The sequence below is a fragment of the Loxodonta africana genome, chromosome 19 (assembly GCF_030014295.1).
Source record: "Loxodonta africana isolate mLoxAfr1 chromosome 19, mLoxAfr1.hap2, whole genome shotgun sequence".
In the NCBI taxonomy this organism is placed as follows: domain Eukaryota; kingdom Metazoa; phylum Chordata; class Mammalia; order Proboscidea; family Elephantidae; genus Loxodonta; species Loxodonta africana.
Genome location: NC_087360.1, coordinates 52,554,788 through 52,572,334, shown reverse-complemented (window position 1 = coordinate 52,572,334; position 17,547 = coordinate 52,554,788). Strand labels below are relative to the sequence as shown.

Below are 17,547 nucleotides of genomic sequence, written 5' to 3'. Positions count from 1 at the left end.
GCCATGACATTGCTTTCTTTTTTTCTGCTTTTTCCCCAGATGTTAAGTAGGTGTAGTCAAGCTTCCTTTGCTCCTGTCTGGTTCATCTTGTGTTGTTGTTAGGTGCCGTCAGGTCGGTTCTGACTCATAGCGACCCTGTGCACAACAGAGTGAAACACTGCCCGGTCCTGCGCCATCCTTACAATCGTTGTTATGCTTGAGCTTATTGTTGCAGCCACTGTGTCAATCCACCTCACTGAGGGTCTTCCTCTTTTCCGCTGACCCTGTACTCTGCCAAGCATGATGCCCTTTTTTAGGGACTGATCTCTCCTGACAACACGTCGAAAGTATGTAAGATGCAGTCTCGCCATCCTTGCTTCTAAGGAGCATTCTGGTTGTACTTCTTCTAAGACAGATTTGTTCGTTCTTTTGGAAGTCTGTGGTATATTCAATATTCTTCGCCAACACCACAATTCAAAGGCGTCAACTCTTCTTCGGTCTTCCTTATTCATTGTCCAGCTTTCACATACATATGATGCAATTGAAAATACCATGGCTTGGGTCAGGCGCACCTTAGTCTGCAGGGTGACGTCTTTGCTCTTCAACACTTTGAAGAGGTCCTTCACAGCAGATTTGCCCAATGGAATGTGTCTTTTGATTTCTTGACTGCTGCATCCATGGCTGTTGATTGTGGATCCAAGTAAAATGAAATCCTTGACAACTTCAGTCTTTTCTCTGTTTATCATGATGTTGCTCATTGGTCCAGTTGTGAGGATTTTTGTTTTCTTTACGTTGAGGTGTAATCCATACTGAAGGGTGTGGTCTTTGGTCTTCATTAGTAAGTGCTTCAAGTCCTCTTCACGTTCAGCAAGCATGGTTGTGTCATCTGCATAACACAGGCTGTTAATGAGTCTTCCTCCAACCCTGATGCCCCATTCTTCGTATAGTCCAGCTTCTCGGATTATTTGTTCAGCATACAGATTAAATAGGTATGGTGAAAGAGTACGACCCTGCCGCACACCTTTCCTGACTTTAAACCAATCAGTATCCCCTTATTCTGTCCGAACAACTGCCTCTTGATCTATGTAAAGGTTCCTCATGGGTACAATTAAGTGTTTTGGAATTCCCATTCTTCACAGTGTTATCCATAGTTTGTTATGATCCACACAGTCAAATGCCTTTGCATAATCAATAAAACACAGGTAAACATCCTTCTGGTATTCTCTGCTTTCAGCCAGGATCCATCTGACATCAGCAATGATATCCCTGGTTCCACGCCCTCTTCTGAAACCGGCCTGAATTTCTGGCAGTTCCCTGTCGATACACTGCTGCAGCCGTTTTTGAATGATCTTCAGCAGAATTTTGCTTGTGTGTGATATTAATGATATTGTCCTATAATTTCCACATTTATCTTCTAGGAATTTTAAATTCAGACCATATTTTGAGAAAGAGTTATATAAGAGTCGGATGTCATAAGAGAGAAAGAGCCAGTAACATTTTAAAATTCTTACTTTTGTTACTAAATTGTTAACTTTATACCTCATTCACATTGCTTTATTAAAGTCTTTGGAGATATTTGAAAATTTCTGTTGGTTTCAATGAGAAGGAAGTCTCTTACAGAGACATTTTTTAAACGCTGCAGCTGATTTAACCTCATATTTGTTAAAGTAATACTTATAACTTATTTCCATTTTAATTTTATTTAGGATTTGACTCAACAGATCAATCTGAGCCCTAAACAGCACCATAATGCTTTGGAATGTTTGCTACAGAGAATTTCAAAGAATGAGGCAGCCAGTAATGAAATGACACGTTGGGGTCTCTGTCTTCAAAATGATGTACATAAGGTAAACCTGAAGGTGTTGATGGGGAGAGGAAACAAGATGAAGGATTCTAAAGCATTTTGAGGCTAAGTGATAACTTTCTATCTTATCTTTATTTTGGAGGTTTTGCTTTATTCTTAATACTCTTTTTTTTTTTTGGCCCCAGATATGGTATTTGAATTTCCTTGACTTAATTTATTAGTATCTGTTATAGGATTTTTCCCTTTATTTTCTAGGAATATAAGCTATTACTTTCCAGTCAGATAGCAAAACAAGTATCGATTTATTTATTTTCACCTTATTTTTAGTTTTCCAACCTGAATTATTCTTAATTTTCTACGTCTTTTTCCTTCCTTTTATTTCAGAATTTTATTTCTTTTTCTTTCCCAATAATTAGTGTTTCCTTGAATATACTGTTGTCATTCTTCCCATTGGCATAAGAGAGTCTCAGACTTCTACAATCCAATTTTCTGGTGGCCCTTTCAGCCTGGAGTTTGCCTGAGTCAACTGTGTTTTATTTTGTGCAGCCATGATTCATAGTGGAGAGATAGTATAGGGAAGTTGTTAAATCCTTGAGCTTTGGTGTCAGCTTACCTGGTTTTGCATCCTAGCTTTACCATTTGTCATCTTGGTTACTTTGAGCAGCTTGTTTAGCCTCTCTGAGCCTCAATTTCCTTATCTTTAAAATGAGGATAATGATTGAGTTAAAAGAATTAAATGAGAAAGTCTTTAGCATATAATATTTGGCATATAGCAAGTGCTTAATAAGTATTAACTATTATTACTTTGTGCCTTTCTTTTGAGATTATACCAAAACAATGAATTCTAATCTTTCTCTAGTTCTCTTGCATTCTGAATTGACTCCTTGTTCAAACTGTTAATTTTATTTTGATTATTAATATTTTGTCAATAAGGAGAATTTAGAAAACTTTAGAAAATATAAAGGAGGAAATAAAAATAATAGTTGCATTATCCAAAGATAATATCTCGGTGATTTATTTCAGACACACATAAAAGATAATATTTTCAGTATTTTTTTTCCTTAAAATGTTTTTCTGCGAGAATAAACCTTTTTCTTAACAAAATTTCAATTATGCTGTGTTATGGGTTTGCATCTTTTTTTCTACTTAATTTATATCAAAAACATGTTTTCATGTTATTAAATATTATTTGAATGTGTAGAAAACATAAGCCAAAGAAGAAGAATGCCTACCTATAATCTTGCTATATCAGAATAGCCACGGTTAGCATTTTGGTATTTATCCTTCCAGTCTTTTTTTCTGTACGTGCACACACACACACCGCCAGTGTACGCATTCATTTGGTTTCCTTTTTATTTTTTTTTCTCATTGTGTTTTGAATGTTTTCCTGTATCATTGAAAAATTAAAAAAATATTTTAATGGCTGCAAGATATTTTATTAACAATGTGCTATTCTGACATCTTTAAATTCAATTTAGCATTTTTCTGTTATAATTAATGATGCAGTGAACATCTCTATAACTAAATCTTAGCCCATGTTATTTATTTACTTAGACTTATGGAAGTGAAATTATTAAATCGGGGTATTCATGATTTTTAATGCTTTTATTATATATTGGCACATTTCCCTCTAGAGAGATTCAACATTTTTGCTTTCATGAGGAGAAGATGAGATAGCCTGATTCCTTACATCTTCACTAATATGGATATTGTTACTCCTTATGATTGTATGAAAACCATTTAATTTTCTTCATTTATAGCTAAGTGTTACTTAGAAAAAAAAGCAAACAGTAGAGATCATAAAAATAAAATCATAATTACACCTCCTTCAGAGATAATCACTACTAAACTTGGGCTCATCGAGTTTCTATGATTTATACTTTACTATTTGATTTTGCAAAGATAGGATCATGTTGAATGTAGTTAGAAAATGGTTTTTAAAAATTTTTATTGTGCTTTAGTAGAAAATGATTTTAACAATAGCAAAATAGTCCATCTTATCAATACATCATCAACTTAGTTACCTCACCGGATATTTAGATGAAATCTATTTATTGTTAATTTATTCTTTCATTATATTTATGCCTTTTTCCCTTCAGCATTTTTCTTCGTAGAAAATATAATAGTAGTCTATGTTCAGTCTTACTAAAAAAATTTGCCTTTTCTTATTTCAATTTTTTCCTTAAAATATTTTTCAAAGATTATTTTTCTGTTGACTTTGAAATTATAGTCGTTTTACACCCATTCATGTCTGTAAAGAAGCGATGCTTTCTGATCCTTACCCTGGGATACCACGTTGGAAGCTTCAGTAATGAAAAGAGTAGTGCTTTTGAAATCTTACCTGTATATGTCAGGTTCTCATTGATGTGAACTCTCACTGTCAGCAGTTTCATTTTTCTGCCATTCTTAAAAATTATAACAGGGAAAACCTATATGGTGGAGCTGACCAGGCCTCAGAGAAGACACCGCCAGTGTTTTTCTAAATACTGTTTATAGGTGACTCATGTCATAAAAAATACTTTTTTTTCTGTTTAGATTGAAGGACGAGTTCTGCCAGTGGAAAGAATTAATTTAAGAAATACTTCATTTACCACATCTCAGGAACTCAACTGGATTAAGGAAGTAACCAGAGACCTTTCCATTTTGACTGTAAGTGATTTTTTAAGGGTAAATATAGGACCAGTATTCTCAAAAGTGTGGAAATTAGGGAAGCAGGAATGTATAGTGTCCTCTTTTTGAGAGAAAGTAACAACTGAATTTCCGTCTTCGATTATCTACAAAACAGGACAGGGGTTCTGCAGATAGAGCAAAGTGATGAGTTGCTAGAGTTAAGCCCTTTGCCTGATGACAGACTTACGAAAAGGTAATAAGTCCTCTGGTGACTTATCAGCCCCTCTTCTTTCTCCCTTCCTTCTTCCCGCCCTCTTTTTTCCCATTTTTTTTTCCCCCTGCGGGTTCCTGGAGGGTGTTTTTATCTACCAGCGATGTTAGATTAAAACAGTATCTCACCAGGTCAACTAATGTATTAGCTATTTTCATGAAAGAACAAAATGGTATGTAATTCTTTCTAAATATTTTTGGTCAGTCTGGTCTTTATGTCCATACATAAAATACACATCCCTGTTTTTAAAAGTTTTTATTGAAATACAATCAATATGTATGAAGAAAAGTGTATTTTATATGTATAGCTTAATGAATTTTCACAAATTAAACAGACCTGTGTAATCAACATTGAGGATTAAAAAATAGAACTTTACCAGTACCCCAGAAACCCCCCTCCATACTCTTAGTCACTACCTAGCCCTCACCCCGACACATACCAAGGATAACCACTGTTCTGACTTCATATGACAGCACAGATTAGTTTCAGCTGCTTTTGTACTTTATATATGAATAGAATCTTAGAGTATATATCCTTTTTTTGTCTGGGTTCTTTCAACCGTATGTTGGTGAGTTTCATGTATATTGTTAGGTGTGGTTGTAGATCTTCCATTCTTGTTTTTGTATAGTATTCCATTGTGAGAAAGTGCCATAATTCATTTATCACACACATTTGTGTTAGTAATAGGAATTGGATAAGTCAGGTCTCAAGCAGAGGGCGTGAACAGTGATTTATTCTCAAGAATGAAAACTCCTGAGTGTAAGTTTGGAATGTTCAAGTTGTAGGAAGTACTAAAATAGCTTGTGGTTGTTTCTAGGTCCCCATGCATTTCTGGGCACTGTTTTACCCAAAGAGAGCAATGGATCAGGCCCGAGAGCTGGTTAACATGTTAGAGAAGATAGCTGGCCCCATTGGCATGCGAATGAGCCCACCAGCCTGGGTTGAACTAAAGGATGACCGGATAGAGACCTATATCAGGACCATTCAATCCATGCTGGGAGTTGAGGTAATAAATTGATTAAATTTATAGACAGTCTGCTCTATAATACTTGAACACTTGGATGTTTAGTCTGTCAGTCTGCTGCTGCTGATGTCTATTGCATGATATGAAATATTGAACTAAAAACGTAGTCTCTTATGCACTTTGGTTAGTTTTCTGTCATTTTATGTTGGCATTCTCACTCACCCTAGTCGTCTTTTCCTCAAGTACTGGCTGAGAGAATAGCTGCCTTAAATTTAGCTCATTATCTGTAGGACATGTTGTGCTCAGGAAGGCAGCTACTTGGCCCAGGTGTCATCTTGTATGGTTCAGTACTGAGCTATCACAGTCTGGTTTGGCTCAAGGTTCAAATTGCTGTGGTGATAAACTTGGCAGATGGCCCATCAACTTGGTCATGATCATCGATCAGGAACACTGGAGCTGAGCGGTTCGTAGCACTCAAAACCCAGTAGTTCAGGCCTTTCAGTTCCTTTTGTAAGTTAGATAAAGGAAGAAGATTATGGAGGGAATGAAAGAAGAGGTAAAGATTTTGGAAGTAATTAAATTAGTCCTTGAATTGAAGAGTTGGTTCTAGCGAGATCAGTAATAGAATTAGATTATCTTGGCATCATTGCTTTCTGTTTTTGAATTGCTGCTCTTGATAAGTCATTTGTAGTAGCAGCACAGTCATGTTCTCCCTTTCTCACATTCTTTTTAATTTATCTCCTGACTGCCTGTGCCTGTCATACTCTACCAGGACTTCCCCCTGGGCCTCATCACTGATAAACTCTGCTCTGCTTTCAAAAGAATAACCCAGTTTAGTATGTCAACTCTCCCATTTTACAACTTCTCATCTTCTCTCTCTCAGAACAAACAGCCAACAGTTTTTGTGTGCCATAGACATGAGTTTCATTCGTGATTTTTACCATGCTTATCTCATATTGGTCTTGTTATCTTTGTCATCCTTAGGACATTTTATTATTGCTTTTGTCAAGGGCCACAAACTCGGATGTTTACATGGGCCAGAGAAGTAATGAATGAAGTGGGCTATGAAGGGACTATAATGAAGCAAAGGGGTAATCCCTATGACTTTTACTATGTGGGAATACAAGACCAGTATTGCTAAATTGATTTTTAATTTGTTTTTCAATAAAAGCAAAAAATATGGATTAGGTATGTGTGCTTTCCTATTTTTAAATGTTGGAAAAAAAGAAAAACTTACAAATTATTGTGAGGCCTAAACAAAACACCAAGAAAAACAAACCAGGTACCATCAAGTCAATTCTAACTCATGGTGACCCTGTGTGTTACACAGTAGAACTGTTTGATAAGGTTTTCTTGTGTGAAATCTTTACTTGAAGCAAATTGCCAGGCCGTTTTTCCATGATGCTACTGGGTGGGTTTGAATCATCAAACTTCCGATTAGCAGCTGTGCAGAAACCATTTATACTACCCAGGACCCTAAATAAAGCACATGTGTTTGCTATATCCAGCCCATGGACTCCCGGTATGCAACCTATGTTTTACGTAACTTTGGAAATTCTTTGTTGTGGTCATTGGAGCATGTATCCTCTGAGAAGTCTTAACATAACACTAACCATGATGTGGAATAGTATACAATTGATTATGTCACATGTCTTGTCAGTTTGTCATACTGTGGTGGCTTGCATGTTGCTGTGATGCTAGAAAGTATACCACTGATATTTCAAATACCAGCAGGATCACCCATGATGGACAGATTTCAGCGGAGCTTCTAGACTCAGACAAATTAGAAAGAACAACCTGGCAGTCTACTTCTGAAAAAAAATTGCCCAGTGAAAACCTTATGAATAGCAGCGAAACATTGTCTGATACAGTGCCAGGAGATGAGCCCTTTAGGTTGGAAGGCACTCAGAATATGGCTGGGGAAGAGCTGTCTCCTCAAAGTAGAGTTGACCTTAATGATGTGGATGCAGTCAAGCTTGCAGGACCTTCCTTCATTTGCTGATGTGGCATGACTGAAAATGAGAAGAAACAGCTGAAAACATGAATTAATAATTGGAATGTGGAAAGTACAAAGTGTGAAATTAGGAAAATTGGAAGTTGTCAAATTGAAATGGAACATGTAAAGATCGATATCCTTGGCATTAGTGAGCTGAAAGGGACTGGTATTGGCCATTTTGAAACAGACAAGCATGTGATCTACTATGCCGGGAATGACAAAGAGGAATGGCGTTGCATTCATTTCAAGATCTATCCCGAAGTACAATACTGTCAGTGATAGGTTAATATTCATATGCCTACAAGGAAGACCTTTTAATATGACTGTTTTTCAAATTTATGCACCAACCACTAAGGCCAAAGAGGAAGAAACAGAAAATTTTTACCAACTTCTGCAGTCTGAAATTGATCAAACTTGACATCAAGATGCATCAGTATTTACTGGTGATTGGAATGTGAAAATTGGAAAAGAAGAAGGAAGATTGGTAGTTGGAAAAATGGTTTGGGTGATAGAAACAATGCTGGAGATCACATGGTAGAATTTTGTAAGACCAACACTTCGTCATTGCAACTATCTTTTTTCAGCAATGTAAATGGTGACTAGACAGGTGGACCTCACCAGATGGAAAACACAGGAATCAAATCAACTACATCTGTGGAAAGAGATGATGGAGAAGCTCAGTATCAGTCAGAACAAGGCCAGGGGCCAACCGGAGAACAGGCCATCAATTGGTCATATGCAAGTTCAAGTTGAAGCTGGAAAAAATTAAAACAAGCCCGTGAGAACCAAAATGTAACCTTGAGTATATCCCATTTATATTTGAAGACCATCTCAAGAATAAATTTGACACATTGAACACTAATGACTGAAGTAAGACCAGATGAATTGTTGGTGGGATGACATCAGGGAAGGAAGCAAAGAGTCTTTAAAAAGACAGGAAAGAAAGAAAACACCAAAATGGATGTCAGAAGAGACTCCAGCTTGCTTTTGAACTTAGTAGCTAAAGTGAATGGAAGAAAAGATGAAGTAAAAGAGCTGAGCAGAAGATTTCAAACGGTAGTTCAGGAAGACAGAGTGAAGTACTATAATGAAATGTGCAAGGACCTCCAGTTAGAAAACCAAAAGGGAAGAACACTTACTGATATTTCTAAAGCCAAAAAAAAAACTGGAAAAAAAAAATGCAAGGCTCTAGTTGCAATACTGAAGGATTCTTTGGACAAAATACGAAACGACACAGGAAGGACCAAAAGAAGATGGAAGGAACACATAGAGTCACTGTACCAAAAAGAGTTGGTGGATGTTCAAACATTTCAGGAGTTAGCATACGATCAAGAACTGGTGGTACTGAAGGAAAAAATCCAAACTGCACTGAAGGCATTGGCAAAAAGAACAAAAAAACAAACCCATTTGCTGTCAAGTCAGTTCCGACTCACAGCAACCCTATAGGACAGAGTAGAACTTCCCCATAGGATTTCCAGGAAGCTCCTGGTGGATTTGAACTGCCAACCTTTTGGTTAGGGGCTGTAGCTCTTAACTACTACACCACCTGGGTTTCCTGGCAAAAAACAAGGCTCCAGGAATTGATGGAATACCAGTTGAGACTTTTCAGCGAACAAATGCGGCACTGGAGGTGCTTACTCATATATGCTGAGAAATTTGGAAGACAGCTACCTGGCCAGCTGACTGGAAGAGATTGATATTTGTGCTCATTCCAAAGAAAGGTGACACAACAGAATGCGAAAGTTATCAAACAATAGCATTAATATCACACGCAAGTAAAATTTTGCTGAAGATCATTCAAAAACAATTGAAGCAGTACGTCAGCAGAGAGAACTGCCAGAAATTCAAGCCGGATTCAGGATAGGATGTGGAATGAGAGATATCATTGCTGATGTCAGACGGGTCTGGGCTGAAAGCAGAAAATGCCAGAAAGATGTTTATCTGTGTTTTATTGACTATGAGAAGACATTCGACTGTGGGTCATAACAAATTGTGGATAACATCTCAAAGAATGGGAATTCCGGAACACTTAATCGTGCTCATGAGGAACCTGTGCATAGATCAAGAGGCAGTTGTTCGGACAGAGCAAGGGGATACTGATTGGTTTAAAGTTAGGAAAGGTGTGCATCAGGGTTGTATCCTTTCACCATACTTACTCAGTCCGTATGCTGAGCAGATAATTCGAGAACCTGGACTATATGAAGAAGAATGTGACATCAGGATTGGAGGAAGACTCATTAACAACCTGTGATATGCACGTGACACAACCTTGCTTGCTGAAAGTGAAGAGGACTTGAAGCACTTACTGATGAAGATCAAAGACTGCAGTCTTCTGTATGGATTACACCCCAACAGCTGGACCAGTAAGCAACATCATTATAAACGGAGAAAATTTTGAATTTTTTAAGGATTTCATTTTACTTGGATCCACAATCAACACCCAGGTGAGCATCAATAAGGAAATCAAACAACATACTGCACTGGACATACCTGCTGCAAAAGATCTCTTTAAAGTGTTGAAAAGCAAAGATACCACTTTGAGGACTGAGGTGCACCTGACCCAAAACATGATGTTGTCAACCACCTCATATGCATGCGAAAGCTAGACAATGAATAAGGAAGACCAAAGAATTGATGCCTTTTATTATGGTGTTGGTGAAGAATATTGACTATACCATGGACTTCCAAGTCTGTCTTGGAAGAAGTAAAGCCAGAATGCTCATTAGAAGCAAGAATGGTGGGACATCATTTCACATACCTTGGACATGTTATCAAGGGGACCAATTCCTACAGAAGGACATCATACTTGGTAAGATAAGAGAGTCAGTGAAAAAGAGGACAACTACACAGTGGCTGCAACAGTGGGTTCAAACATAGCAATGATTGTGAGGAAGGTGCAGAACTGGGCAGTGTTTCATTCTGTTGTACATTAGGGTCGTTTTGAACGGCACCTAAAGACAACAACATACTATTGGTTTACCATTGATTGCAGTTTCTAGCATGTTGTTGTAAAAAAAATTAGCATAATGTTTACGAAAATACCTCGAAGGGGTAGGGTGTGGAGGTAGGGGGGACATGGGGAAGTAGAGAATGATTGGGAAACATATAGAAGGTCCTAGTTATTTGCATAAAAACAGTATTTCATTCCACATCTCCTCAGTTAAAGGTCTGTGGTATGAGTGGATTAAGTTACTTAGTTAACCTAAGAGAATGGTAAACAAACAAAAAAGCAAGCAAATAGGAATTGAAAGCAGCAGCAGTAATTAACCCTTGCATATTTCCAAGCCTGGTCCTTTCCCACTTATCTTCTCAAGTCTTCTTACAAGTAAAACAGGTAATCAAGATCAGCTCTAGGTAATTTATGACCCCTAGAATATCAGAGAACATATCCCTTCTGGGATTTTCCTCTTTCCGAGACATACTCTAAAGATATCTAAGAATATGTCTGAAGAACATGTAACCCACTAGATGTTCGTTTTGGTCTGGATTGCCGAGGCCCACTGGAAGAGACTTCATTCCCTCTCAACACCTACATTAAGCTCTGCTCATAATAAACACTCTTATGACCTGGGCCAAGACCCCATTGAGCCCGTTGAGGTCGAGTCAATTCCTACTCATAGCGACCCAATAGAACAGAGTAGAACTTCCCCCGTAGGGTTTCCAAGGGGCGGCTGGTGGATTCGAACTGCTGGCTTTTTGGTTAGCAGCCATACTCCTAACCACCGTGCCACCAGGGCTCCAAGACTTAGGTGAAAGCAACAAAGTTTTGTTTTTTTTTTTAATTTTTTATTTTACTTCACAGAGCAGACTAGTTTCTCGTTAAGCAATTAATACACATATTGTTTTGTGACATTGGTTGCCAACCCCACGACATGTCAGCACTCTCCCTACTTGACCTTGGGTTTCCTATTACCAGCTTTCCTGTCTCCTCCTGCCTTCTCATTCTTGCCCCTGGGCTGGTGTGCCCTTTAGTCTCATTTGTTTTATGGGCCAGTCTAATCTTTGGCTGAAGGGTGAACCTCAGGAGTGACTTATTACTGAGCTATGAAGGGGGCCATATTCTCAGGGTTTCTCCTGTCAGACCAGGAAGCCTGGTCTTTTTTTATTTTTATTTTTTTGTGAGTTAGAATTTTCTTCTATGTTTTTCTCCATCTCTGTCTGGGACCGTCTGTTGTGATCCCTGTCAGAGCAGTCAGTGGTGGTAGCTGGGCACCATCTCGTTGTGCTGGACACAGCCTGGTGTGTGCTGAGAAGTCTTGAGCTGAGCAAATCCTCATTTAGATTTGAGAAACTTTTTCAGGGTTGGAATGTCCACCCTGTTACTTTCAGTTCTCTGTCTACCATAAAGCTCTTGTGGCTTTGCAAATTGTCCCCAAATAGCGTCCCACTTGACTGCTAACTGAAAGTTGGTGGTTCAGAACCACCCAGTGGCTCCATGGAAGAATGACCTGATAATCTGCTTCAGTAAAGATTCCAGCTAAGGAAACCCTGTGGGGCAGTTCTGCTCTGATCCATGGGGTTTACTGTGCATCAAAATCGATTCATGGGACCGAATAACAACAATAACAGAGTTTCATAAAAGTCCCCAGAGAGTTCCAAAGCCTGACCTATGTACCTTATCTCTTGAAGGGGAAGATACAGATGGTTGTTTGCATCATCATGGGCACACGTGATGATCTCTATGGGGCCATCAAAAAGCTGTGTTGTGTGCAGTCTCCAGTGCCCTCGCAGGTGAGTAGAGTTGGGGCATGAGGCATAGGTCAAAATTGTAGCCTTCCTTGAGTCTTGGAAAAGCAAGATCACATTTTTAAATAACACTAATTATTAGAAGCCAATATGTGTGGACTCTTCTAGTTTAAAGTTTCTCTTATTAAACTGGTGAATGGCAGGTAGCTCTTCATAAATGGTCCCTTTATTTTCCCAAATGAGTAGTTTCGCTTGTTCAGAGGTTGAGCCTCCTGTTGCTTTCACTTGACTGGGTTCTCAGACTATAGGCTTCGCTTTGAAAGGGGAAAGCTGTTTTTGCTGTGGAGGTTTAAAAAAAAAAAAACTCACTCTGCATAGGATCCTTTTGAAACTTTCTGTTGGTTGCTTTTTGTGTTTTTCTGTGTGTATGTGCACGCATGTGTGTGCATGTGCACGCATGTGTGTGCACCTAGAAACCCTAGAATTAGAACTATTAATGCAAAGGGTATTATCTGCTAACTCAGGTTTCTTACATACTTGGTATAATACTTGCTTTAGAATTAATGTTTACATTTTCTAAGAGGTTGATAATGTCCTGCTGTTGGTACTTTGATTATAGGTCATCAATGTCCGAACCATTGGGCAGCCCACCAGGCTTCGGAGTGTGGCCCAGAAAATTTTACTTCAAATTAACTGTAAATTGGGTGGTGAGCTCTGGGGAGTGGATATTCCCCTGGTGAGTGATGTTGAGATATGTCTTTATTGAATTCAGCTATCTGGAAAATCCTGCCTAGAGCTGGTTTCCTAAGCTAGTTATCCTTCTTATTTTCAGTGTTCACTCATTAATCTAAATGACTCGCTGCCTGTTTTTGTACAGTCTATGATCTAAGGATGTTTTTTACATTTTTAAATGGTTGAAAACAATTTTTTTCAACGAGCGTGAAGATTACGTGAGATTCAGTTTGCGGTGTCCTTAAATATGTTGGAACACAGTTACGTGTGTTCATTTACGTACTGTCTGGCTGCTTTCTCACTGTAATGGTAGAACTGAGCAGTCCTGACAAAGAGTAGGCCCATAAAACCTAACGTATTTACACTTTGGTCGTTTACTGTTCTAGATCTCTGACTTTGTTAATAATATTTAAAAAATGTCAAGATGATTGTAGTATTTTTCTTTCCCAGAACCTGTTTTCTTATATAAAAAGTAAATCGAAGGTTGTTTTGGGGTTCAGGTAATAATTAAAAATGGAGGGCTGTATTGCTTGTTTTTTGTTGTTGTGTTTTTCTAACCTAGAAACAATTAATGGTGGTTGGGATGGATGTTTACCACGACCCTAGCAGAGGCATGCGCTCCGTGGTTGGCTTTGTTGCGAGCATCAATCTGTAAGTACTACTGATAGTTTCATTTTCTTTTGTTACCGAATTTTGATGCCTAATCCTACTATAGATCCAGCAAATATCTTTTTGAGTATTACGTATTATAGTATAAAGAGTGCTGAACTCATTCCTCTTCTGTCTTCCTGTGGTACGTGTTTATGTACCCTGTTTAGCATACTTGTCACGTGTGTAAGTTTGGTCCCTTACTAGAATATAAGCTGCTGCGGGATAGGGGCTATCTTGTTGACATTTCCCCCGAAATGGGATTTTCTTTGTTTTTTCTGATTGTAAAAGTAAGGCATGCTTACTGCAACTATCTGTAGAAATTTAGAAAATGAAACTTACTCAAGGTTCATCTTTTATCAGCAACTGCTATCAAATTCAGATTTTCTTTTATACATATATTAACACATACGTTGTTGTCGTTTTGTGCTGTAGAGTCGATTTTGACTCATAGTGACCCTATAGGACAGAGTAGAACTGCCCTATAGGGTTTCCTAGGCTGTAATCTTTCTGGGAACAGATCAGCAGGTTCTTTCCCCCATAGGGCCGCTGGTGAGTTTGAACTGCTGACCTGTCAGTTAGCAGATGAGTGCCTAACCATTGCACCACCAGGGCCCCTTACTGACATTTAAAGGTGGTGTGTATGTGTGTATATATATACACATACGTATATGTGTATATATATGACATATACTTGCATTTACACAAGTGGGTTAGTACTATTATACTTTTTCTCATCTTGTTTTATGCACTTAAAAAATCTATTTTCAACCTTTTCCTGTATCAGTATAAATAAATCTCAACTAATTCTTGTTAATTGCCGCACAGAATTTGTTGTATATCACTATTTAACTAGTTCTTTGTAGGTAGGTAGTTAAATTTTTTTGTATTAGAAGCATTTTTGTGGCAAATATTCATAATTATACATACATTTTTGGTTCTGTTGTATGTCTTAAATGTGTTTTTTGCCCATGTTATCACAATTTGTTAAATGTATCATAAATGCATTAGTAGATACTTGTTGCCAACAACAAATTGGGTACATAAAGAAGCCTGTGTGAGGTGATATTCAGATAGGTCTTCTGTGTGTGCTTGTTCATCTCTCTCTCTTTACCCTCTCCCTGCCCCAGCACCCTCACGAAATGGTATTCCCGAGTGGTATTCCAGATGCCTCATCAGGAGATTGTGGATAGCCTGAAGCTGTGCCTAGTGGGCTCCTTAAAAAAGTTTTATGAGGTGAGGAGTGCAGAAATTCTGTAGTTTCAGAGTTTACTTACCTGACCACCTTGGCTTTAACAGGAAGTCCGATTTAACAAGACGGATCCCAAATCAAAGGTGAGTCTCTTAAATAGACTTAAAAGTTAATCATTGTTGAACAAGCAGCTCAGAGTTACGCCTTTCAGGCTCCTCCTTGTGTAGATCAACTCAACCTGATTTGGTTTGGCAAATGGTATTACTTCCCAGGTTGTCCGCGTGATGCCTGTGGACATAATCTTCATGCCCTTATCAAGGTAGTTGAGGGTAAATTTCAACAATTAAAGTAGCTTATGAATTTACTCAGCTTTTTATGTCTGTTACTAGGAGCTGACTCTTTTAATTTTGGTTCAAGACAAATACCTCCTTGTCTATTAACCCTAGGACCCCAAAGAATGCTAGCCATGGAGAATTAGCACATTGCTGTCATTAAGCTGATACCAGGTCTGGAACAATGACTAAGCAAGGTACTGATTTTTGCCTTGGCCAGTACATCAAAGGAAACCTCAATAAGTGGCTTGTGTCTCTTAGGCTGGGCTAGCCCTTTACTTAGAGGTTAAACAGCAAGAAATTTAATAATTTTCTATGATTAAAGTCAGCCTCTAGAAATCCATCATGTTTCTTTTCATAATAATGTTTCCTGAAGATGGTTTGATATTGCTCAGGTATTAGAGAGTATGTTTAAAAAAGTTAATTTTTTGTCCCTAAGAGGTCCGTATAGTATGCTGCTTTGTCACCAAGTTCTACTAGACCTTCTTTTTTCTTGCTGTTCTTTTCCTTCAGAGTTGCAGCTATCATTTGGGCCTTAGCTCAAAAATAACTTCCATGAAGCCTTTCCCATTATTCCCTTTCCACTCCAGAATGGTTTCTTTATCCTCCATTCCCATGGCCTTTTGTTTATAGTTCTATGTAGTAGTTACCATATTCTGCGTTAGACTAGTTATTTGTATCTTTACGTCTTCCATTGGGTTGTAAATTAGTTGAGTAGTGTTTGGTTATTGATGGCTTTGTAACAAATTTTCTTAAAACTTAATGAGTAAAACAACCATTTATAATGTTCATAGACAGGAATTTGGACAGGGGATAGTAGAGCTTCAGTTCTTTTCCATGTAGCCTTCTTCATATGGTCTTTTCGTATGACTAGTTTGAGTTTTCTTCACAACATGGTGGCTATGTTCGAAGGGTAAACATTTCAAGAGAATGAGAAAGCCAGATGGAAGTTACATTGCGTTTCATGCCATACCCTTGGAAGTCACAGAGTATCACTTTCACTGCATTTTTTGTTGTTGACAGAACCACAAAGTCTTGCCCAGATTCACAAAATGCAAAAAACTGATTACCATTGAGTCCATCCCAACTCGTAGTGACCCTATGGAACAAAGTAGAACTGCCCCATAGGGTTTGCAAGGCTGTAGTCTTCAAGCACTGTCTTGACTACTTTTGTATTCCTTATAGTGCCTTGTACTAGTTGGCTCTCTTCTTCTTGAATTACATTGAATTTCTAGTGCTTGGCTCTGTTCTAAGTCAAATAACACTGTTTTGGTTTTTGTTTCTTTACCTGAACTATGGACTTAAGTACTGTTTGTTAAGTCCTATTGAACCAGGTCATAGACAAAATTGATCTACGCATGTCTAAATCTAGAATAAAACAAAAATTTTCACATACTGTCTGAATCAAGAGGTTTCATTTAACTCAAGGGCTTACTATTATTTTAGTCCTGTGCCAGCTTTTTCTGTTTCTCTAGCTGTTCTGCACATAGCAGAAGGAATCTCTTCTGTTTAAACTATTTGATCATGCCTTTCCCCTTATCCTAATTCCTTAGTGGCCCCAAAGCAAATTTAATCTTAAGTTTCTGACTCTCTCCAGACTCCCAAATTTTATCTGCCCTTAAGAACGACAGTAGCTACCAAAAGTTCCAGGACCTGCAAAAGATTATCTTCTTGTACATTTTCATTCCCATTCAAATCAATGTTTGTTATTCTGGGGCCCATCTTCTCCATTCTAAATTTTTCATTTGTCTTCCGGACTCATTTCCAACGATAAAATTTTTGCTTACTGTTTTCCTTGGATAGTTGGCTTCTTCCTCTTTTTAAAAAATGTTATCGTGGAGAAATGTATATAACAAAACATTTGCCATTTCAACCATTTTTATGTATGCAATTCAGTGACATTAATTATATTCACTGTGTTGTGCAGGCATCAGCAGTGTTTCCACATTTTTTCATTACCCTCAACTGAAACTTACTACCACTTAAATAATACCTCCATGTCCCCTTCCAGCCCTGCCCTGGTAACTACTAAACAACTTTGGTTTCTGTACATCTGCCTGTTCTAGATATTTCATATAAGTGGGATCATACGATATTAGTCCTTTTGTGATTGACTTTTTTCACTCAGCATAGTGTGTTCAAGGTTTATCCATGTCGTAGCATGTATCAGAACTTCATTTCTCTTTATGGTTGACTAATACTCTGTTGTATGTATATACCACATTTTACTTATCCAGTCATCTGTTAATGGGCATTTGGGTTGTTTCCACCTTTTGGCTATTGTGAATAATGCTGCACTGAACATTGGTGTACAAATATCTGTTTAAGTCTCT

General features: G+C 38.0%; 1 protein-coding gene across 2 annotated transcripts in view; it reads left to right on the top strand.

Moving 5' to 3' along the window:
- Nucleotides 1-17,547, top strand: part of PIWIL2 (piwi like RNA-mediated gene silencing 2) — an 81,244-nt gene that overhangs the window by 29,590 nt on the left and 34,107 nt on the right. For both annotated transcript variants that reach the window (XM_023551024.2, XM_003412477.4), the window contains exons 13-19: nt 1,686-1,826; nt 4,319-4,432; nt 5,482-5,670; nt 12,254-12,355; nt 12,930-13,046; nt 13,605-13,693; nt 14,821-14,926. In XM_023551024.2, coding sequence (XP_023406792.2) covers nt 1,686-1,826; nt 4,319-4,432; nt 5,482-5,670; nt 12,254-12,355; nt 12,930-13,046; nt 13,605-13,693; nt 14,821-14,926 — 858 coding nt within the window. The remainder of the gene's footprint in view (nt 1-1,685; nt 1,827-4,318; nt 4,433-5,481; nt 5,671-12,253; nt 12,356-12,929; nt 13,047-13,604; nt 13,694-14,820; nt 14,927-17,547) is intronic.